General features: G+C 48.5%; 1 protein-coding gene across 1 annotated transcript; it reads left to right on the top strand.

Annotated features, from left to right (window-relative positions):
• The first annotated feature begins 5,273 nt into the window (after window positions 1-5,273).
• On the top strand, window positions 5,274-22,880 carry UBL4A (ubiquitin like 4A). Its single transcript, XM_040324838.1, is given in 5 exon segments — window positions 5,274-5,472; window positions 12,920-13,030; window positions 19,042-19,156; window positions 19,159-19,209; window positions 22,688-22,880. Coding segments are annotated over 5 exon segments (438 nt in total). The 5' UTR covers window positions 5,274-5,424; the 3' UTR covers window positions 22,801-22,880.
• The last annotated feature ends 1,829 nt before the right edge of the window (window positions 22,881-24,709 follow it).

Raw genomic sequence — 24,709 nt, 5'->3', positions numbered from 1 at the left:
CCAGGCGTCGAGGATGAACGGAGCTTGCCCGGCGACAGCGGAGGGGCTCGCGGGGTACCGGGTGCCTTCTTCCGCCCCAGGGTGTCTGAGAAACGGGTGTTGGATGCAGGAATCTGCGCTGGAAGTCAGTCAGGATAAGGGTAAGAGCGGAGCTCAGCTAACGCACGTCTGCTCCGTTTCACATCCCGGCCACGCCCCCACACACGATCGTTTTTAATGACCATTTAAAAAGATTGCATTTTTCGCGTCATTAAAAACGGTCGTGTGTACGCGGCATTAGTCTGTAGGGTTCAATATTGAGTTGGCCCACCCTTTGCAGCTATAACAGCTTCAACTCTTCTGGGAAGGCTGTCCACAAGGTTTAGAAGCGTGTTTATGGGAATGTTTGACCATTCCTTCAGAAGCACATTTGTGAGGTCAGGCGCTGATGTTGGATGAGAAGGCTTGGCTCGCAGTCTCCAGTAATTTATTCCAAAGGTGTTCTATTGGGTTGAAGTCAGGACTCTGTGCAGGCCAGTCAAGTTCCTCCACCCCAAACTCGCTCATCCACGTCTTTATGGACCTTGCTTTGTACACTGGTGCACATTCATGTTGGAACAGGAAGGGGCCGTCCCCCAAACTGTTCCCACAAAGTTGGGAGCATGAAATTGTCCAAAATGTCTTGGTAGGCTGACGCCTTAAGAGTTCTCCCTTCACTGGAACTAGGGGGCCAAGACCAACCCCTGAAAAACAACCCCACACCATAATCCCCCCTCCACCAAAGGATTTGGACCAGTGCACAAAGCAAGGTCCATAAAGACATGGATGAGCGAGTTTGGAGCCATTAAAGTTCATGCGCATGTAAAGGCAGGTGTCCCAATACTTTTGCTAATAAAGGGCTAGATTCAGGTACCTGGGCGCATTGTTACGGCGGCGTAGCGTATCGTATTTCCGCTGCGCCGCCGTAAATCAGAGAGGCAAGTGCTTTATTCACAAAGCACTTGCCTCCTAAGTTACGGCGGCGTAGCGTAAATGGGGCCGGCGTAAGCGCGTCTAATTCAAATGAGTATGAGGGGGCGTGTTTTATGTTAATGTATGATGACCTGACGTGATTGACGTTTTTTACGAACGGCGCATGCGCCGTCCGTGTACATATCCCAGTGTGCATTGCACCAAAGTACGCCGCAAGGACATATTGGTTTCGACGTGAACGTAAATTACGTCCAGCCCTATTCGCGAACGACTTACGCAAACGACGTAAAAAATTGAAAATTTGACGCGGGAACGACGTCCATACTTAACATTGCGTACGCCTCATAGAAGCAGGAGCAACGTTACGCCGGTAAAGCTTTACGCAAACGACATTTGTGAATCGGCGTATCTAGGTCATTTGCATATTCTACTCCGAAAACGACGGAAGCGCCACCTAGCGGCCATCGTAAATATGCACCCTAAGATGCGTTGAGATTGTCCCTCCATCTTATGGACATACATAATGTGAACAATGAATATTCAGCACTTTTTTTCCTCATAAATAGAATAGTGTGTTATTGAGGGGTGGAGTTTTGTACTCAAGGTGTAATGTAACAATGAGCCCTTGCTAATATCCTGTATGTGCACATCTATCAGAGTCCATTCATTTATATACTTTGGGCCAGATTCTCGTAGTTTGGCGTAACTTTGTGCGGGCGTAAGGTAACCTATTTACGTTACGCCTCCGCAACTTAGACGGGCAAGTGTTGTATTCTCAAAGCACTTGCTCCGTAAGTTGCGGCGGTAAATCGTCCGGCGTAAGCCCGCCTAATTCAAATTTGGAACAGGTGGGCGTGTTTTATGTAAATGTACTGTGACCCGACGTGATTGACGTTTTTCACGAACGGCGCATGCGCCGTCCGTGGAAATCTCCCAGTGTGCATTGCTCCTAATACGCCGCAAGGACGTATTGGTTTTGACGTGAACGTAAATTACGTCCAGCCCCATTCATGGACGAGTTACGGAAACAACGTAAAATTTTCAAATTTCGTCGCGGGAACGACGGCCATACTTAACATTGGTACGCCGCACTTACGCCACCATATAGCAGGGGTAACTTTACGCCGGGAAAAGCCTAACGTAAACGGCGTAACTGTACTGCATCGGCCGGGCGTACGTTCGTGAATTCGCGTATATCGCTGATTTACATATTTCTAGACGTAAATCAGCGTACACGCCCCTAGCGGCCAGTGTAAATATGCAGTTACGATCCTACGGCGTAAGAGACTTACGCCTGTCGGATCTTAGGGAAATCTATGCGTAACTGATTCTAAGAATCAGGCGCATAGATACGACGGCGCAACTCAGAGATACGACGGCGTATCTGGAGATACGCCTTCGTATCTCTTTTGAGAATCTGGCCCTTTCAACTTTGTGTGGGTACCACCTGCTAACTGCCCCCCCCCCCCCCCCCCCCCCCCCAAAGCCACTGATGTAGTGTTTATGGTATTGGCAGTAGATGATTTAAAGCGCCACCTATTGGTGATTTGGGGTATTGTAGTTTTTTGTTGTTGTTTTGAGACTTTAGCTATCCATTTACTAGATACAACCAAATCTTTCATTTAGTACAGGGGTGTCCAACCTTTTGAAGTACAAGGGCCACTTAAGCGACTTGGTAGCTGGTCGCGGGCCACAATGAGTGGAACAGGCAGATCCGTGTCCGCTCTGCAGACACAGCCAGATCGGATTGGAGGTAGGACACAAGTCGGCCACTCCTTAGAGGTGAATGGAGGGTACAGTTGGTTTGGACTGACCGTGTAAAAGGGCCCAAAGGCTGCTTTCACACTGATGCGCTGCTGTTTACCTGCACTGCAGGTACCTTTGGCTTTTCTGCACTTTGCAATAGACTTCTAATATATTTTGCAGGTTTGGTGCACTTTCAGAAAGCTCACCGAACTTGCAGGTAATAACAGAAGTCTATGGCTCTGTGCAGGTAACCCGCAGGGGTGCTGGTCTGCATCTGCGGATTCGTTTTAAAGCAGCCCAGTAACCACTGCAGAACAGACATGTCCATATATACACTGTGGGCTAGATTCATGTACCTGCGCTTCTTCTTATGGCGGCGCAGCGTATCGTCTTTACGCTACGCCGCCGTAACTTACAGAAGCAAGTGCAGTATTCACAAAGCACTTGCTCCGTAAGTTGCGGCGGCGTAGCGTAAATGGGGCCGGCGTAAGCCCGCGTAATTCAAATGTGGAAGGGGGGGCGTGTTTTATGCTAATGTGTGATGACCTGACGTGATTGACGTGTTTTATGAATGGCGCATGCGCCGTCCGTGTACATATCCCAGTGTGCATTGCTCCCAAGTACATCGCAACAACGTATTAGTTTCGACGTGAAAGTAAATTACGTCCAGCCCTATTCGCGAACGACTTACGCAAACGACGTAAAAAATTCAAATTTCGAAGCGGGAACGACTTCCATACTTAACATTGGCTGAGCCTCCTAATAGCAGGAGCAACCTTACGCCGAAAAAGCCTAACGTAAACGACGTAAATAAATTTCGCCGGCCGCACGTACGTTTGTGAATCGGCGTATCTAGGTAATTCGCATATTCTACGCCGAAAACAACAGAAGCGCCCCTAGCGGCCTACGTAATATTGCACACAATTCTACGCCGCCGCATTCAAGTTACGTCGGCGGAGGAAGCCTATTTTTTTAGCGTATCTGCCTTTGAGAATCGGCGTAACGATACGCCGGCGCAGATTTGAAATTACCCCCGTGATTTTAGTAATAAACAGACCTTTGATAACAGTATTCTATTCTATTCCATCCCAGAGCAGGAGGTCGCGGACCACATGGGAGGGCTCCGCGGGCCACATATGGCCCCCGGGCCACTGGTTGGGTTCCCCTGATTTAGTACAAACAATTTTGAATTATATTGTGCGTGTGTGTGCTAAAATGTATTCTATTATATTTTTTCCTGTAAAACTCCTTCTAGATTGTAAGCTCTAACGGACAGGGCCCTCTGATTCCGCCTCTATTGAATTGTATTGTAAATGTACCGTCTGCCCTAATGATGTAAACTGTTGGCGCTATAGAAATCCTGGGCCAGATTCATGTAGCACTTACGCCGGTGTATCTCAAGATGCGCGGCGTAAGTCTAAATGTGCACCGTCGTATCTCTGCGCCGTACCCACAGAACCAGATACGCCTCAAAATAGACTTCTTCCTACCGGCGTAACTTTTCTACGCCGGAGCGGCGTTGGCACATATTTACGCCGGACGGATCTGGCGCGGCCATGGTTTTTTGGTTTTAAATATGCAAATGAGGGAGATACGCCGATTCAGAAAAGTACGTTTGGCCGGCGCAGGCTACTCCCGGTGCATGTAACTGGAAATTCCGGCGCAAAGTTACCCCTCATAAAGCAGGGGTAACTTTGCACCACACTTGCACAGGTCAGCTGGAGAGCAGCTGCAGCAGCACTGTTACAGACGACCTGAGCAACCACACTTGCTGGACAACACATCTGTGTGCCAACATGCCAGGGGCAGCCGTGGTCATAGCACTACTGCGTCGACGGGCACGTAGGAGGGCACGGGAGAGGATCTCCAGCAGCCATAATTCCCCCAAAAAACAAGTGCAAAAGACCTAGCAGGAACCAAAAATGCTTGGGTACTTTTGCACTTGTAGGGCGCATGTCTGGGTGTATTTATGGACTGGGCGGAGGCAGTGGGCCGGCGTATCTTAGGGGTCACGCCGGGGCGCAGTTCTGAGCATGTGCAGATGGGGGCAGTCAGCCCGTCGATGTCACTGAGCATGTGCGGTAAAAGTTGCGCCCAACGTATCTCCCTGCGCCACCGTCGGAGCTTCATTAGCATAGGGTGACACCCACTTACAGTTACGCCGCCTTACGCCGTCTAAAATACGCCCCGCTGGTGCATCTGGGTGAGAATTTTTTTTGTGAATCATGTACAGGCCTCGCCGCGCTGGTCCGGTGCAGCGGAAAAAAGATGCACTACGCCGGCATAAAGATCCGCCATTGTATGTGAATCTAGCCCCCTGTATTATAATAATAATACAACTGATAAGCAGTTGAGCAATAATCGTGTCACACTAAACATGTTATATTCTACACGGCCTCTGCTTTCAGAAAATATATATGTTTCTGGGGTCTGTAAGCCATTTTTTCTAACCAAAAAATCCATGTTCAAGAAATGTATAAATCTCCCTGGAGGTGAAGAGGTTAAAGAGCTGTGTGTGAGCTCAGGGGCACTTTAAATGCAGCAGCTCCCTCTGGTGTTCAGCATCGGCAACTGCGCTATACGGCAGGGACGTTCGTTCCGCCCACACTCATCTCCAGGAGCGGCCTCCGCTCCACGTGACAGCGCTGTCATCTTGGAGGACTTCAGCAGTGAAAGCCGCTCTAGGCCGCTCGGCAGACTCTATGGTGATCCCGGCTGGACCCGGAGATGCAGCTCACAGTGAAAGCGTTAAAAGGCAAAGAGACGATTCTTCAGGTGAGAGGGGGTCCTGTGCTGTATGAAGTGCAACGGTGGGAGTGAGACTCCCCAGGTGTCTGTTATGCTTCATATGGGTGTTCAATAGGCATCAGCAGCAATGTATATCCCTGCCCTCCCATACAGTGCCATTGGAGAGATGAGGCCTGGTGAGGAGGAACATTCTAGTCCTTGTTCATGGGCCTGGTCAGTGTTCTGGGTGTGTCACCTACCGATGTCCTCACCGTGCTTCCATCCCCCACCCTGTGTGGAGCCCTATACTGGGAGGGGACATGGTGAGACTAGGAGGGGACATGGTGAGACTAGGAGGGGACATGGTGAGACTAGGAGGGGACATGAGGGGACATGGTGAGGACACCCACATTCAGTGATAAGACTCCAAATATCACATTATTGTCACACCTATGTACTGCACTGTGACTGGGAGGGGAAGCAGCACTTCTTTTGGTGACCATATTCGGGTCCCACGCGTTGAGTCCCATGATATAATGCGCGTTGGGTCCCACGGCGTCATGCGCAGGCGTTGGGCCCTACGGTGTCCCAAGCATCCCCGCCCCTTTGTGTACATGCAGGGAATTCCCTGGGTGCTACTGATTGGGCCATCGGGGATGTGATCATGTGACAGCCTCTCACGGGTTGTGCCTGGCTTTGCACCACATCTTACTTTTCCTTGCTTGGGACCAGGGATGAGCCCACATATGTCTGTACTGGGGGGGGGGGGGGGGGGGGGGGGCAACGGATCAAAAAACTCACGGTTCGGATCGTTCCTTGGATCAGGAGTCACGGATCGGATCATTTTTCGGATTGGCAAAAAATAAAAAATAATTCTCCCCTACTGTAATATCCACACCCCTCCCCCACTGTAATATCCACATGCCCCTCCCCCACTGTAATATCCACACCCCTCCCCCACTGTAATATCCACATGCCCCTCCCCCACTGTAATATCCACATGCCCCTCCCCCACTGTAATATCCACATCCCCCTCCCCCACTGTAATATCCACATCCCCCCCCTCCCCCTGTACCTGCCCCTCCCCCACTGTAATATCCACATGCCCCTCCCCCACTGTAATCCCACATCCCCCTCCCCACTGTAGTATCCACATCCCCCTCCCCCACTGTAGTATCCACACCCCCCTCCCCCACTGTAATATCCACACCCCCCTCCCCCACTGTAATATCCACATCCCCCTCCCCCACTGTAATATCCACATCCCCCTCCCCCACTGTAATATCCCCCCCCCCACTGTAATATCCACATCCCCCTCCCCCACTGTAGTATCCACATGCCCCTCCCCCACTGTAATATCCACATGCCCCTCCCCCACTGTAATATCCACATGCCCCTCCCCCACTGTAATATCCACATGCCCCTCCCCCACTGTAATATCCACATGCCCCTCCCCCACTGTAATATCCACATCCCCCTCCCCCACTGTAATATCCACATCCCCCTCCCCACTGTAGTATCCACACCCCCCTCCCCCACTGTAGTATCCACACCCCCCTCCCCACTGTAGTATCCACATCCCCCTCCCCACTGTAGTATCCACATCCCCCTCCCCCACTGTAGTATCCACACCCCCCTCCCCCACTGTAGTATCCACATCCCCCTCCCCCACTGTAGTATCCACATCCCCCCCCCCACTGTAGTATCCACATCCCCCTCCCCCACTGTAGTATCCACATCCCCCTCCCCCACTGTAGTATCCACATCCCCCTCCCCCACTGTAGTATCCACATCCCCCTCCCCCACTGTAGTATCCACATCCCCCTCCCCCACTGTAGTATCCACATCCCCCTCCCCCACTGTAATATCCACATCCCCCTCCCCCACTGTAATATCCCCCTCCCCCACTGTAGTATCCACACCCCCCTCCCCCACTGTAGTATCCACACCCCCCTCCCCACTGTAGTATCCACATCCCCCTCCCCCACTGTAATATCCACACCCCCCTCCCCACTGTAGTATCCACACCCCCCTCCCCACTGTAATATCCACATCCCCCTCCCCCACTGTAATATCCACATTCCCCTCCCCCACTGTAATATCCACATCCCCCTCCCCACTGTAGTATCCACATCCCCCTCCCCACTGTAGTATCCACACCCCCCTCCCCCACTGTAGTATCCACATCCCCCTCCCCCACTGTAGTATCCACATCCCCCTCCCCCACTGTAGTATCCACATCCCCCTCCCCCACTGTAGTATCCACACCCCCCTCCCCCACTGTAGTATCCACACCCCCCTCCCCACTGTAGTATCCACACCCCCCTCCCCACTGTAGTATCCACATCCCCCTCCCCCACTGTAATATCCACATCCCCCTCCCCCACTGTAATATCCCCCTCCCCCACTGTAGTATCCACACCCCCCTCCCCCACTGTAGTATCCACACCCCCCTCCCCCACTGTAGTATCCACATCCCCCTCCCCCACTGTAGTATCCACATCCCCCTCCCCCACTGTAGTATCCACATCCCCCTCCCCCACTGTAATATCCACATCCCCCTCCCCCACTGTAGTATCCCCCTCCCCCACTGTAGTATCCCCCTCCCCACTGTAGTATCCACACCCCCCTCCCCACTGTAGTATCCACATCCCCCTCCCCCACTGTAATATCCACATCCCCCTCCCCCACTGTAATATCCACACCCTCCCCCCACTGTAATATCCACACCCCCTCCCCACTGTAATATCCACATCCCCCTCCCCACTGTAATATCCACATCCCCCTCCCCACTGTATTATCCCACATCCCCCACTGTAATATCCACACCCCCCCCCACTGTAGTATCACATCCCCCTCCCCCACTGTAATACCACACCCCCCTCCCCCACTGTATATCCACATCCCCCCCCCCACTGTAATATCCACATCCCCTCCCCCACTGTAATATCCACATCCCCCTCCCCACTGTATATCCACACCCCTCCCTCCACTGTAGTATCCAGCACCCCCCTCCCCACTGTATATCCACCCCCTCCCCACTGTAGTATCCACATCCCCCCTCCCCCACTGTAATATCCACATCCCCCTCCCCCACTGTAGTATCCACATCCCCCTCCCCACTGTAATATCCACATCCCCCTCCCCCACTGTAGTATCCACACCCCCCCCCCCCACTGTAGTATCCACACCCCCCTCCCCACTGTAGTATCCACACCCCCCTCCCCACTGTAGTATCCACATCCCCCTCCCCCACTGTAATATCCCCCTCCCCCACTGTAGTATCCACATTCCCCTCCCCCACTGTAGTATCCACATTCCCCTCCCCCACTGTAATATCCACATTCCCCTCCCCCACTGTAATATCCACATTCCCCCTCCCCCACTGTAATATCCACACCCCCCTCCCCACTGTAGTATCCACATTCCCCCTCCCCCACTGTAGTATCCACATTCCCCTCCCCCACTGTAATATCCACATTCCCCTCCCCCACTGTAATATCCACATCCCCCTCCCCACTGTAATATCCACATCCCCCTCCCCCACTGTAGTATCCACACCCCCCTCCCCACTGTAGTATCCACATCCCCCTCCCCCACTGTAGTATCCACATCCCCCTCCCCCACTGTAGTATCCACATCCCCCTCCCCCACTGTAGTATCCACATCCCCCTCCCCCACTGTAGTATCCACATTCCCCTCCCCCACTGTAATATCCACATTCCCCCTCCCCACTGTAATATCCACATCCCCCCTCCCCCACTGTAATATCCACATTCCCCCTCCCCACTGTAATATCCACATCCCCCTCCCCACTGTAATATCCACATCCCCCTCCCCCCTGTAGTATCCACATCCCCCTCCCCACTGTAGTATCCACATCCCCCTCCCCACTGTAGTATCCACATCCCCCTCCCCACTGTAATATCCCCCTCCCCCACTGTAATATCCACATCCCCCTCCCCCACTGTAATATCCCCCTCCCCCACTGTAATATCCACATCCCCCTCCCCACTGTAGTATCCACATCCCCCTCCCCACTGTAGTATCCACATCCCCCTCCCCACTGTAATATCCCCCTCCCCCACTGTAATATCCACATCCCCCTCCCCACTGTAATATCCCCCTCCCCCACTGTAATATCCACACCCCCCTCCCCACTGTAGTATCCACATCCCCCTCCCCTCTGTAATATTCACTCCTCCCCACTGTAATATCCACACCCCCCCCCCCACTGTAATATCCCCCCTCCCCACTGTAATATCCACACCCCCCTCCCCACTGTAATATCCACATCCCCCTCCCCACTGTAATATCCACATCCCCCCTCCCCACTGTAATATCCACACCCCCCTCCCCACTGTAATATCCACATCCCCCTCCCCACTGTAATATCCCCCTACCCCACTGTAATATCCACACCCCCCTCCCACTGTAATATCCACACCCCCCTCCCCACTGTAATATCCACACCCCCCTCCCCACTGTAATATCCACACCCCCCTCCCCACTGTAGTATCCACATCCCCCTCCCCCACTGTAGTATCCACATCCCCCTCCCCACTGTAGTATCCACATCTCCCCCACTGCAGTGGCTTCACTAGGGTTGGTGTCACCCAGTGCAGAAAAAAAAAGTCACCCCCCCCCCCCCCACCAACTATAGTCCCCCCCTCGGTGCAGACACCAGCATCAGTACAGACACCCCCCCATGTAGTACCGACAAACAACCCCCCCCCCCCAGGTAAGACAACTCACCCCCCTCAGGTAGTACAGACACTTCCAGCGGTGTGTCCCACGGCCACAAGTGCGGGCTCCTCCTCCTCTGTGGGTGTAAACAGGAGGAGGGCCGCTTCCGGGTGTACCAAGATGGCCGCGGCCCTGGAGCTAGGCCGAAGCCGCGGCCTTTCCTAATGTTATGGCCGCGGCTCCATAACGTTAGGAAAGGCTTCGGCCTAGCTCCGGAGTCGCTGCCATAACATTAGGAAAGGCCACGGCTTAGGCCTAGCTCCGGAGCCGCGGCAATCCGCGGATCACAGTGTGTGCCGATCCAAAGGGGGCGACCCGTTCGGATCACCTGTGATCTGTTGCACCCCTAGTCTGTACCCTCTAAACCAGGGGTGTCAAACTCAATCTCATCGTGGCCCGCATCAGCATTCTGATTGCCCTCAAAAGGGCCGGTTGTATCTGTAAGATTAGATGTCCAGGCATCCCCTCCCCTTTACATTGGATATCAAGAGCCACCCCACCATCAGAAGTTGCGTCCCCCCACTCTCCCTTACATCACAGTGCACCCCCCTTTCCTTATATGACGGCGCCTGCGCACAATATCCAATATTCTGACACACGCTCCCTATGCTCGTGCAAGGGGCGGATTTGTTTGTGCGAAGGGGCGGATGTCTACACGAAGGGCCCGTCGTTTTTAATGATGGGCAGTACTGATAAGATGGGGGGGGGGGGGGGGGGGGGATGGAGTGACAGGCGTTTTGCTTCAGGTGACGGAATGCTCAGGTGTAAACGGGAGACATTGAAATTAATGGGATTTGGTTTGTTGAGCGTTTTTAGAGCTACAAGCTTCAGGTAGAAAATGGTTCGGGTGTGAACTGGGCCTCGGGTAGATTCAGACCAGGATCTGTACATGAACACTAAGGATGAGCTCCGGCGTGTTCGCATAGAACACGTGCAGAGCCCGCCAGGAAGTGAGCACGGCGCTGCGCTAATCACAGCCAGGGAGACATTGTCCCGATGCTCGGCTGCAGGGATCGTGAAATGTCTCCCTGGCTGTTATTAGCGCAGCGCCGTGCACACTTCCTGGCGGGCTCTGCACGTGTTCTATGCGAACACGCCAGAGCTCATCCTTAATGAACACGCTTGAGCATGCCCCTCTACAGCTGATAATCGCCTTCCCCCCCCCCCCATGCTCCCTGCTGACCCATTTATCTGCTGCAACCCCTAAAAAAGCCCTCGTTAAAGTGAGACTTGTGTACACAGGATTTATCTACTACATAGGACATACTATGGGCCAGATTCACGTAGATCTGCGGCGGTGTAACGTATCGCACTTACGTTATGCCGCCGCAAGTTTTACGGGGAAGTGCTTGATTCACAAAGCACTTGCCTGTAAAGTTGCGGTGGCGTAGCGTAAATCCCCTGGCACAAGCCCGCGTAATTCAAATCAGCCGGGCAGGGGGCGTAGATCATTTAAATTAGGCGCGTTCCCGCGCCGAACCTAATGCGCATGCGCCGTCCCTAAAATTTCCCGACGTGCATTGCGCTAAATGACGTCGCAAGGACGTCATTGGTTTTGACCTGAACGTAATTGACGTCCAGCCCTATTCACGGATGAGTTACGCAAACGACGTTAAATTTCAAAATTTTGGCGCGGGAACGATAGCCATACTTAACATAGGATACGCCACCTAGGAGGCATGTTTATCTTTACGCCGCGTATCGCTTACGGAAACGATGTATCTTTACTACGACGGTCAAGCGTACGTTTGTGAATCGGCGTAACTACTCATTAGCATATTCTACGCCGACCTCAATGGACGCGCCACCTAGCGGCCAACGTAAATATTGCACCCTAAGGCTTGTTTAAGTGTATCTCAGTTTGAGAATACAAGACATACGACGGGCTTAGATTCGGAGTTACGTTGGCGTATCTACTGATACGCCGGCGTAACTCTTTGTGAATCTGGCCCTATGTCTCAACTGTGTATATGTGTTGTTGGTGGACACTTCTGTGTTGCATCACAGAAGTGATAGTGTGTTTTTACTGACTTAGCTCCTTAAGACCCCTTTCACACTGAGGAGTTTTTCAGGCGGTACATCGCTAAAAATAGCGCTGCTATACCGCCTGAAAAACTCCTGCACTGCATACTCAATGTGAAAGCCGGAGGGCTTTCACACTGAGGCGATGCGCTGGCGGGAGAGAAAAAAAATCTCCTGCCAGCAGCATTTTTGGAGTGGCGTGTATACCGCTCCTTCCCATTTAAAACAATGGGAAACCACGGCAATACCGCCCCCAATGTGCTTCTGCAGAGGCGGATTGCGGGCGGTATTAACCCTTTATTGGTTGCTAGCGGGGGTTAATACCGCACCGCTAGCGGCCGAATCCTGCAGCAAATTCGACGGTATAGCCTCCCGCCCCAGTATGAAAGGGGCATAAGTTCCTAGTTGGAGCTTACACGTGGACCAGGGTCCTCCCCATACTTCTGTGACAGTGAATTGTATCATGAAAGGAAGGGGGCTGAATCATGTGCCCCCCCCCCAATATCTAGAAGCACTTTATTTGTCATTGGCCTCATGTGGGCCTACAAGAGAGCATGGGCATGGTATGTGTCAGCAGTCGAGGGGCTCGGCATTGGAGAAGATCTTTGATGATGGCGGCATATCTGGGCACTACCTAGAACTGAACCGACTGATGGTGTGCTCTGTCTGCATGGAATCTGCCAGAATTGTGCCAAGATTACATCCCGTGGTTTTTCTGTTTTTCCAGGTCTCTGAAAATGACACCATCCTCACAGTGAAAAGACTGGTAGAAGACAAGTTGCAGGTACCAGTGTCCCAGCAGAGGCTGCTGTTTAGAGGCAAAGCCCTCTCAGGTATAGTGTAGCTTGTTAATGTGTTAACCTGTTGGAACAAATGAGACGTCCTCCTTCCACCATATGTTTTATAAGGTGAAAAAAAACTGAGCAGGAAGGTTTTTTTACTGCAGAAAAGGCATGCCAGCTTTCTTCTACAGTAAACACTTCTTACCTTCCTGCCCACTGTCTGCTTCAGAGTTGCACATGTAGAGCTGTGTGTACAAAAAATGGCATCTGCTGGGCGCCAGGATGAATCCGTTCCCATGCACAGGAATTGTATCAAATCATGCTGGCCAATCACGATAGCAGAAGATGCCAAACTAAGAAGACCTGGCGAAGATGTTGGCATTCGTGAGTGAGTTTGCAGATGTTGCATTTGTGAATTGGAGGAGGTAAGTATACTGGTGTTAAGTTCTGCTTTAAAGAGTTTGCTACCCTAAAAAATAAAAATAAAATGCTTCTCCTTAAAAGCATGTTGTACAGTGCTTTTGCTGTGTAAGTTGGCCCCTTGTAGCGCCTGAAATGCCTGGTTGTCCTTTTAAGGGGGGGAGCTCCAGCACACAGCCTGTGATTGACAGCCTCAGCTCTGTTCCTGGATTCTGTGTAAGGGGGACATCCCTCCAATCAGCTGTCAGAGCTCTCCTCACTGAGCTTGGCAGAGTGTAATTTCTGCTCTCCGTGCCCTGTTTTCTGAATTCTCAGGTAAGCTTATAAATTCTATACTTTAAACGGATGTAGAGAAGTTACATAGTCGGGTTGAAAAAAGACACAAGTCCATCCAGTTCAACCATAAAAAAAATAATAATAATATCATACAATCCCATACAGTCCGGCCCGTGGGCCAATTGCAGCCCGCGTTCTGGTTTAATGTGGCCCCCCTGGTAATTTGGATATACATATCTTTTGTGGCCCTCAGGGCCATACTGTAATTATCAGCGCTGCCTCGGAGGGGGCGGGACGAGTGCTGTCAGATTACATACAAGAGAATCTCCTGTTTGCACAGCGGCATCTGTAATCGGAAGTCCTGTTTCTTGGACTGCCATTGGATGACTGTTCTGACTATCATGGGAGGCAGGACTTTGTATTAAAGAGACCGCCATGTAAATGGGAGATTCTCCTGTATGTAATCTGTCGGCAGTCGTCCCGCCACCCTGCCTGTCCCCTCCGAGGCTGCAGATTGTCGCCAATCAGGCTGCACTGATGGCATTGGTGAGGCTGCATTCATGGCAATGGTGAGGCTGCAGATGGGCACTGATTAGGCTAGGTGAGTGTTATACGCTGATAAATACGGTATATCCAAATAACACACCCGAGCTCATCTCTTCACCACACACGGCCACAAAGGCAAGAGAATTCTTATTGGGCAGTGTATTAGTGCCCGGACAAACTTAGACTGCATTTTAATGGTTTAAAGAATGTCAGACAAAATGGTCGGCCCTCACCCATGTTCACTTCATCAAATCTGGCCCTCATTGAAAAAAGTTTGGACACCCTTGCCATACACCCAATTCTATACCCACAGCTGATCCAGAGGAAGGCTAAAAACCCCAGCAAAGCATGATTCAATTTACTACAGTAGGGGGAAAAATTCCTTCCTGATCCCCCGAGAGGCAATCGGATTTTCCCTGGATCAACTTTACCTACAAATCTTAGTAGTCAGTAATATTCTGTACATTTAGGAAAGAATCCAGACCTTTCTTAAAGCAATCTACTGAGCTGGCCAGAACCACCTCTGGAGGGAGTCTGTTCCACATTTTCACAGCTCTTACTGAAGGTACAGATACAACGTTTGTAGGAGGATTGAAGGCCATTTACTTCACTTGGTATTTGTAAGGGCTTACAACCACTTTAAAACGGCAATGGAAGGAAAATCCGCATGGCTGCACACCAAATTGAGATGTATCGCATTCTAGCACATTATGAGAGACTTGTCTAAAACGAAGCTCTTCAGCGGCATGCTGTCATCACTGACAGGGTTTCCATCTTCACCCAGTTTTCTTTCCAGGTTCACGGGCACCTTCCGTCTGACTGGCCTAGCCATGATGACGTCGCTCCCGCAAATGCGCACCGGAGTCATGGTTTACGCACAGAAGTAACGGCATGGTGTCGTCGCCGGCTGCTGCTCTGTGAAATATATCTTTTAACACATTTAGGAGCTATTCATTGTAAGCTTTCCTGTAGGTAAAAGTACCAGAAAATACTTTACTACCACTATGTGGTGTGTGTTAAAACAGCCTGTTCATTTTTGAATGTCATCGCACCCTGTCCCCCTTTTTTTTTTTTTTTTTTTTTTTTTTAAACTGCACCTGACCTTTTTGTAGAAATGCAGTGCATAGCAGCCCACTTTTTTTTTTTTTTATGGCGACAGCTGTAAAATTTGGGATTTTTTTTTTTTTATTACTTTCTTTTAGAATGGGAAGAGTTAACAGGACTAATACTGTGATGGATTATACTAAAATTCCTATTTTTGAGTTAAGCTAATTCTTTTATTGGAACCACTGAAATGTTTTCTCTTCTTATATTCTTTTAATTTCTTTTTATATTTTTTTCATATTATTTTTATATTCTCTATCTATGTATGCATGTGCGAAAAGTATATACCGTATATACGCCGGTGACAGTCTCCGTGCTGCAAGTGTCCATGATTTAAAAGCAGCTCCTTCTTCTCGGCGTGTCCTGTGATAGGCGGAACACACATCTTCCCAGCAGCGCCTCTGTTCTGTGTTCCTCCTATCACAGATGCCTTCTCATCCTCGGACGAGAGGATGTCCGTGATAGGCGGAACACAGATCAGAGGCTCTGCTGGGAAAATTTGTGTTCCGCCTATCACAGGACATGCTGAGAAGAAGGCGCGGCTTTCAAATCATGGGCGCTAACAGCACGGAGACTGTCACCGGCCTGGAAACAAATCAGCAAAACGTGAGTGATGGCACAGTGTGGGCAAGTGATGGCACAGTGTGGGCATGTAATGGCACAGTGAGATTTGAAAAAAGCCTGTTTCTCTCAGCGGTTCCGGCTACCCCTCTGCTTCCAGAAAGACTAGTAGGAAGGGGGTAGTCTTATATGGCGAGTATATCCCAAAACCAAAATTTTTCCTGGAAAATTAGGGTTTATTTTCCTTTAAAAAGGTTGTGTCAGATATTAAGTTTTAAAAGTTACCACTTGAAATGAAGGACAAAGAACTGAAATCAAAAGCAGATGCCCCCCCCCCCCCCCCCCATATGCTTCAGATGTGTTCAACCTCCCCCCTTCTCCTCATTTCACTGAAGGAACTTTGTGTCTCGTGACGAGGGAACTGTTTATACCGTATATGGCTAAACCCTTGCAGAAGTTGGCCAAGAACCCCTGTATATGAACATGGCACAAAGGACAATACATGTGATATGGAATGTGTGCCATGTGCAAAGTACAGACGTCACAGGGGGGCGTGTAAAATGGGAGTGAATTTTATGAGCTGACCAATCTGAATGCATATGTTTGTGATGTCATATTGTTAATAAAGGCAGCCGCCCAGGCTGCAGCCCCTCCTCTTTCACATTGGGAACGAAGCAAGCAGACTGTGTGTCCATTCTTGCCATACAATTTGAGTCAGTGGGCAGTACATGTTTCCCTGTCTTGAGTCAGGACTTCATCCTCATCAATACAGTGCACAGGTTCTAACCTTTCAAACAAAAAAATATTTTAGTGATGTATTATACACTTAAGAAATGAAGCAGGAACAAGGATTGTGTACAGTAAACCTACCTGCTGCTTTCACTCTCCTACTGCCCTTTATGGCTGCTGGAGAAGAGGGAAGTCCTGTGTAAGCTCTAAGATAGCTTGTTTAAAACTGAAAAATGAAAAGCAAAACATTTGTGGATCGATTTAAAAAAAAAAAAAAAAAAAAATATATATATATATACCACATTCACTTTGTTCTTAGCTGCATAAGAGCTGTGGGGAGGAGGAGCAGTGGTACTCTGATTGTCTCAGTCAATGGCTGTGCGGGGGGGGGGGGGGGTTTGTCTGATCATTGGAGCTGAGCAGGCTGAGTTTCCAGCATAGCTAGAGAACTGACCACGCTGTGCTCTCCTGCTTAATGTAGTAAGTTTTTCATGGGAGAGCAGAGGGACTGGCAGGAACACCAGGGATTTCATACAAAGTGACCAGGATACATTCTCATACAAGTACATGGTACAGCGGGCACTAATCAGAAATATGAAATGCTGGGGTAACAAACGCTTTAAAGACATTTACATGACATCAGTCGGGCATTAGCTACTTGGGCACACACCCAGTACTACATGGTGATAGGAAAGAGAGAATTGTATGTTCCCTTATACACTGAAGCACAAGGTGTATCGCTTCACTGCAAAAGGCAAACCAAATGGCTGACATGTGAAGGCAAGGTAAGTATAAACCTTGTCCAGTAAAGTAAATATTTGTATTTTGATATGTTTATTACAAATCTTCAGTCGATCCAGGCTCCTTATATATTTTTTTTTTTTTTAGTTTCTTCTGTCTTTTTTTACCATCTGCTGTTTTAAAAAAAAAATGTACAGAGCTCAGTAGCCAAAGATGAATTTTGCACACAACGGAATGAGTCAGAGAAGTGACTCCTGTCTTTATTTCATGCCCTATGTCCCAGTTTGTCAGACAGAACAATGCTCTGGAAATTCTTTCATGCTCCTGTCTCATTTCCAAGCCCCCCCCCTCTCATTTTTGTTTAGTACTCTGTCTTTTTCTGCTGTTGTTGATCATGTGATGTTCCAGTTCTTCTTATCTCCAATTCTCTCAACCCGTGACTAGTTCTTTAGGCTGGGTTCACACTGCTGTACAGAGCGGCTCACAAAAGGGATCCGTTGCATCCCTGTTCACCATTTTCAGGTCCGATTGTGGTCCCAATTTTTGGAATTCCGACCTGAAACAGACCAGAAGACGCACAGGACTCCTGTTCAATTCGCTCCGCAGCCCCATCGAATTGTATGCAGGGAAATCCAATTTGCAATAGTGTGAACACGGCCTTATACTGCAGAAAACATTGCTTACATAATGATGTTGGCAAAGTTCTCCTACAGAATAATTTCTGTAAGCCCAGGGCAGCTTAATGATACCCCCACACCCAGGGGTGGGTCCTTGAGGCCTGGGGTTCATAAAAAGCCTTAACGGGCCACAAGAGGACTGGTGGTGGACTGAAGTCTGTGAGAGACAGTGTTGGAGAGGAGGGAATGTTGCAGCCACAGTAGTTTTTAACAAAATTTGAAATATTTCATTTTTAAAGTGGTTGTAAACTTCTGAAATGGAAAAATGAACAAAGCATATACCTCTATAGTATGTATTAGTCTCAACCCAAAGCACCTAGTTTGGTTCCCATCTGACTTCTCTTCCCTCTGCATGATTTACTTTTGACTATCCAACTCAACACCAATCAACTCAGAGGGATGGCCCTGAGCCCCCCCCCCCCCTAGGTGATTGACAGGCCTCATCTGTGCATGTTTCCCTGGAAGTAAGAGTAGAGGGGGGGGGGGTGTCCATTCCCTCCACTTAGATCGCACTCTGCTCTCTTCTCGTGCATCCTCGGTGAGGGAACCAGGAAGTGAAGAGCTCCAGCTTCACTGCCCGGTTCCCTACGGCGCACGCGCGAGTCGCGCTACGCCTGCCGATTGGCTCCCGCTGTGTACTGGGAGCCGAGTGTTCCCAGAACACAACGGAGGTGATGTCATGCCCGCAGTCTGCCTGAGACTGTGTGGCCGGAAGTGGGTGCAAATACCTGTCTTTAGACCGGTATCTGCACCCCCCCCTCCCCCCCTGAAAGGTGTCAAATGTGACACCGGAGGGTTCTGATCAGCGTGAGTTCCACTTTAGGGGTGGAGCTCCGCTTAAATAGTAAAAGTTTAAAATGTAATCCCCAAACCATCCCCTAAAAAAGGGGAATTTTGCGGGGTATTGGTTTACTGTGTGTTTGTTCGTGAGCAACTTTTTCGTGCTGTTTCTTATATGCTTGTCCACGGCATTGTTCTAATAAAGCATTTTGATGATTCCCATTCAGATGAAGCATAGCCTATCCTTTTACTGCATTGGACCTGCACTCCAGGCTCAACCTGATGGGGAAAGAACGAGCGTCCCAGAGGCGGGAGGAACCCAGTTAGGGAAATCACTAGCTGTTATCCTGGAAGACATTTTAGCCCCTCCGATGCAGAGAGAATTCTGGAGCATGTGCAGAGGTAAGGCTGTTAACAAACAAAGGAGCCAACTCAAAGGGAATGTAAAGGCAAACCTGTAGTTCAACAGACAGCACTTCACATTTAAAGCCGAGCTCCATGTTTCATTGCAAATTAACTCTACTAACAGATGCAGTGGCTATGTGCACTCCATAAACTGTGTGTAGCTTCAGCTACATGCAGTATACAGTGCGATGTTCTGGCAACGGGATGGAAACTTCCCATTCCACTACCAGAACAAATTCAAGAGCCATTCACAGGGAGCTGTGTATTCTATGATGAATACAGAGTTTCCACCGATTGGCTGGATGTGGAGATTGTGACATCATCCATCTCAGCCAATCGGCGGAAACGCTGTATTCATTCATACAATACACAGCTCCCTGTGAATGGCTGAGCAGCGTTCAGTATGACTCGCTTTTGTTTCAGAAGCACAATTGGAAGTTCCCAACTCCGCTGCCAGAAACATCAGTCCTGTATACTGCACTGTGCACTCAGTTTATCACAGAAATCATTAGTAAGGCCTCATAATGGAATATGCAGTTCGAGTTTTGGGGCACCAGTTCTCTAAAAGGATATCGGGGACTGGGAGAAGGGGTGCAGGGAAGAGCAACCAAACTGATAAGAGGCATGGAGAAAGGACAGATTTAATCTCCGAAATACGGAAAGGTTTCTTCTCAGTACAGAGCAGTGAAAATGTGGAATATAATCCCTCAGGAGCTAGTTCTGGCCAGTTCAGTAATTTACGTTAAATAGAGCCTGGATTCTTTCCTAAAGTGTACATAATATAAATGGGTACTGACATTACCATTGTCATCCGGGGGGAAAGATGCTACTTGCATTCACATGATCATGCCCAGTATTGCCCTTCCCTACTAGGGGATTTGCCGTCCTTATATCTAACGTGGGTGGACAGCTGAACACTGGTAAGGGGCTGGGACCTAGCGCGGGCCTCTAGTGGTTAAAAAGGGCCAAAATACATCCCTGGGAATTACAGACCAATTAGCCTAACATCAATAGTATGTAAGCTTTTGGAGGGGATATAAGGTGACTATATCCAGTGGGTTTTAGTAATTGAGAACGGTATCCTTGGCAGTAAGTCGGCATGGATTCAAGTAGAATCGTTCTTGTCAAACCAATCTATTAACCTTCTATGAGGCGGTGAGTTGCCATCTAGATAAAGGGGAAGGGGCAGTAGACGTGGTGTATCTGGATTTTTTCAAAAGCATTTGACACAGTTCCCCATAAACATTTACTGTACAAATATATGGTCCGTTGCATGGACCATAGGGTGAGTACATGGATTGAAAACTGGCTACAAGGGAGAGTTCAGAGGGTGGTAATTAAATGAGGGAGTACTCGGAATGGTCAGGGGCGGGTAGTGGGGTCCCCCAGGGTTTCTGTGCTGGGACCAATCCTGTTTATTATGTTCATAAAAGACCTGGAGGATGGGGTAAGCATTCAATCTCTGTATTTGCGGACGATACTAAGATAAGCAAGGCAATAACTTCTCCGCAGGACGTGGGGAACCTTGAAAAAAAAGATCCGAACAAATTAATGGGGTGGGCAACTACATGGCAAATGAGGTTCAATGTAGAAAAATGTAAAATACATTTGGTTGGCAAAAATACGAATGCAATCTATACACTGGGGGGAGAACCTCCTGGGAGAATCTAGGATGCAAAAGGACCTGGGGGGTCCTAGTAGATGATAGGCTCAGCAATGACATGCTGCTGCGAACAAAGCAAACAGAAGTATTGGGCATGCAAAGGGGGATTACTCCAGAGATAAAACGATAATTCTCCAAATCTACAAGACTCTGGTCCGGCCGCACCTGGAGTATGCTGTCAAGTTCTGGGCACCAGTCCCAAGGAAGGATGTACTGGAAATGGAGAGAGTACAGAGAAGGGCAACAAAGCTAATAAAGGGTCTGGAGGATAATGGTTATGAGGAAAGGTTGCGAACACTGAACTTATTCTCTCTGGAGAAGAGACGCTTGAGAGGGGATATGATTTCAGTTTACAAATACCGTACTGGTGACCCCACAATAGGGATAAATCTTTTCTGCAGAAGGGAGTTTAACAAGACACGTGCACTCATTAAAATTAGAAGAAAATAAGTTTAACCTTAACCCCTTCCCACTCAGCGTACGCATATACTGTATGCGTCCTCCGCTTTTGGGGGTTATACTGGGATGATGCCCGTCACTTCCGGTTTACTCGGCTGCCAATGGCACCGGATTAAAAAAAATATACAGTATTCAGAATCGCCGTTTTCAGCCATCTGAATACTTTGAAGTGTAAAGGAGGGATTGGGGGTGTTTTAGATTTATAGCACATTTTACAAATAAAATTGGGCTATTTTTTTCCTTTTTATTCATCAAAGTGTATTTTTTTCCCAAAAAATTGTGTTTAAAACACCGCTGCACAAATACTGTGTGACATAAAATATTGCAACAATCGCCATTTTATTCTCTAGATTCTCTGCTAAAAAAAATATTTAATGTTTGGGGGGTCCAAGTAATTTTCTAACAAAAAATACAGGTTTTAACTTGTAAACACCAAATGTCAGAAATAAGCTTAGCCATGATGGGGTTAAACTGCGTAGAGGTGTTTTTTTTTTTTTTTTTTTTTTTTTTTTTTTTCTGTAAAAGCGGCAAGGATGTGGAATTCCCTTCCACAGGCGGTGGTCTCAGCGGGGGGCATGGATGTTTTCAAGAAACTATTAGATAATTACTGAACGACCACCATACAGAGATATACAAGGTCACACTGACATATAATCACACACATATGTTGGGCTTGATGGACTTGTCTTTTTTTTTTTTTTTCTTCAACCTCGCCTACTATGTTGGATTTAGATCCAAGTTTACTGACATGAACAACAAACTGAAGGCTTCCTCTAGCTAAGGGCTCTTTCACATGGGCGGCCCGTTCAGGTCCGCCTGACAGTTTTTTTTTTTTTGCGGACCTGAACGGGCGGCGCTCCGTGCTCCTCTATGGAGCCGCGAGTGTCAGCAGTGACATGCCCGCTGACATCAGACCCGCTCAGATCCGCCAAAGTGTGACGGAGGAAAAACCTACTTTTCTATCCGTTTGGCGGATCGGGTGAACACGGACAGACGGTCAGTGTTCATCCGATTTCCCCCCCCCCCCCCCCCAGGGGAAAGCGTGGAAAAGACAGGGCGGTCCCTGCAGTGTGCGGTGACCACCCTGTCATCCGCCGGCTCAGCAGGGATCAACAAAGCGATCCCCGCTGATCCGCCCCATGTGAAAGGAGCCTTACACTTTTTAAATAGTTACAGCAAGAAATATTATTCCCTATTGCATCTAAAGGTTTGACACAAATGAACTAAAGCTGACTAACCTAAGCGCCTCCTGAGTGTTAAATGGTTTGTCTCAACCCTCTAACTGCTACAGTTGCTGCACATATGTGTATGTTGCTTTCTTTTTTGTAATCCCCCTTTATTTTATTTTCCTTAGGACTATGACCGCAGCCTGTCGCTACTCAGCCTGGATGACATTGAGCGGCTGGCGACACGAATTCTTCACCCACAGCTACCAGAAACCATAGACCTCGGATTCCTGGACTGACACCCCTTCACAATGTACTTGTTTCCCAGTCCTGTACAGTACCCAAATTGCATCACTATTGCAATAAAACATAAAAATGAGCAGGTGCTTTTTTATTTCCAGAAACCGGTCTGTTCTGGCTTCCAACCAAAAGAAAGGAACAAGTGATTTCCTGTGTACTGATGATCCTTTCTTATCCATTATTTGGCACCTGAGCAAAGACATAAGGGTTTACTTATTAAAGTAAAGACTGATGTCAAAATATCTAGTAACCAATATGCAAACTTTTTTTTTTTTAATCCTATGGAAGGGTTAGGATATCTGTCGGGTTTTAACTGCTAACAAGTAATGAAAGCCAGTGCTCAGAAGGTCCACAACCAGAGGATTTGCATAACATTTCGGGGACGGAGGTCCCCTTTATCAAGGTCGCACACACGTCTACAAAACGTTACGTTTGATCTGGATCTTCAGTAAATTCTCGGGCTGGGACCTTAAATTGCTGGCATTCATGACTTGTTGGATTTACACAGTACCTGTGGCTGTGCACCTTGCATGCCCATTAACTAGGAATCAGTGTGGGGTACAGTTTGTTTGAAGTTCCTTTTTCAGAACTGTGAATGCAACTTGTCTGGTTTTACCTGCTTTCTGTTGATTATTTGGAAGGGATTATTTTTTTTTATTTTTTTTTTCCTGTGACATCCTTATGAAATCGCAGACAGTTGCATAGTTTTGACCAATGGTATTATATCCTTTACTGCAGGAGCAGTAAAGTTCTAGCTGGGCACCCCGGACATCACTGCAGGCAATGTTTTGTGGAAAGATACTCTTTAACCACATGTAGGTATAAAAATACAATACGGGGTTGATTTACTAAAGGCAAATCCACTCTGCACTACAAGTGCAATCACTGTAGATCTGAGGGGAAGCTCTGCTGATTTTATCATCCAGTCGCATACAAGCAAAAATGCTCTTTATTTTTCTTGCATGTCCCTCTCAGATCTACCGCAACTGCACTTCCAAGTGCACAGTGGCTTTGCCTTTAGTAAATAACCCCCTATATGTCATGATGGCGGTCTTTAATTGGGATGTTGCGCAGGAACCAGGTTAATATTGGTTTTCATTGATGTTCTCACTGAAACCTGACTTTGTGATGAGTTGCCATCACTGCATACCACTTCTCTTTGTAACTTTTATTTAATGACGCCAAACGTTTCCAAGTGAGATCTAGTCATGATAACACATTATGTCAATCAACCATGTTTATTCTATTTTGCATATATATCTGAAGGCACATTTGAAAAATACTTTTGGTATATAACACATTGGTTCAATAAATATACTATATACATGTAAACAATAATAGACATTTGCATACAATGTACTTCTGCAATCGAATATATAAATATGAGGCTTATGACATAAAAACAGGTCTTCAAGGACATCTTCAGAAAAGCATTAAAGTCCATCTCCAGCTAAATTATTTTTATTTTATTTTTGGAGGGGGAGGGGGGTTTCACGAGTGTAGGAATTCAAGGACAGGAATACCTTCCTGCTAGAAAGTAGGGGAAATCCCTCCAATAGGGACACAATAATATAAACCTGATTAAAGCTCATTCACACCTGTGTATTTTTGCCAGATGTTCTTTTTTTCATTAAGGGCCCTTTCACATGGGCGGATGAACGGTCCGTTTTTTACAAGTCTGTTTACAGACTTGTAATGCTTCTCTATGGGATTGCAGATGTTAGCGGATGATGCATCCGCTAACGTCTGTAAAGATCTGCTTTTTCAGATGGAAGAAACCCCTATTTTTCTTCCGTCGGGCGGAACGGTCTGTATTTATCCGATTCCCCATAGGGGAAAGTGGAGGAAAGACAGGGCGGTCTCTGCACAGTGTGCGGGGACCGCCCTGTCCGCCGACAGCTCAGCGGG

This window comes from Rana temporaria, chromosome 9 (assembly GCF_905171775.1).
Source record: "Rana temporaria chromosome 9, aRanTem1.1, whole genome shotgun sequence".
In the NCBI taxonomy this organism is placed as follows: domain Eukaryota; kingdom Metazoa; phylum Chordata; class Amphibia; order Anura; family Ranidae; genus Rana; species Rana temporaria.
The sequence above is the reverse complement of the archived record's forward strand: the minus strand, read 5'-3'. Positions and strand labels throughout refer to the sequence as shown.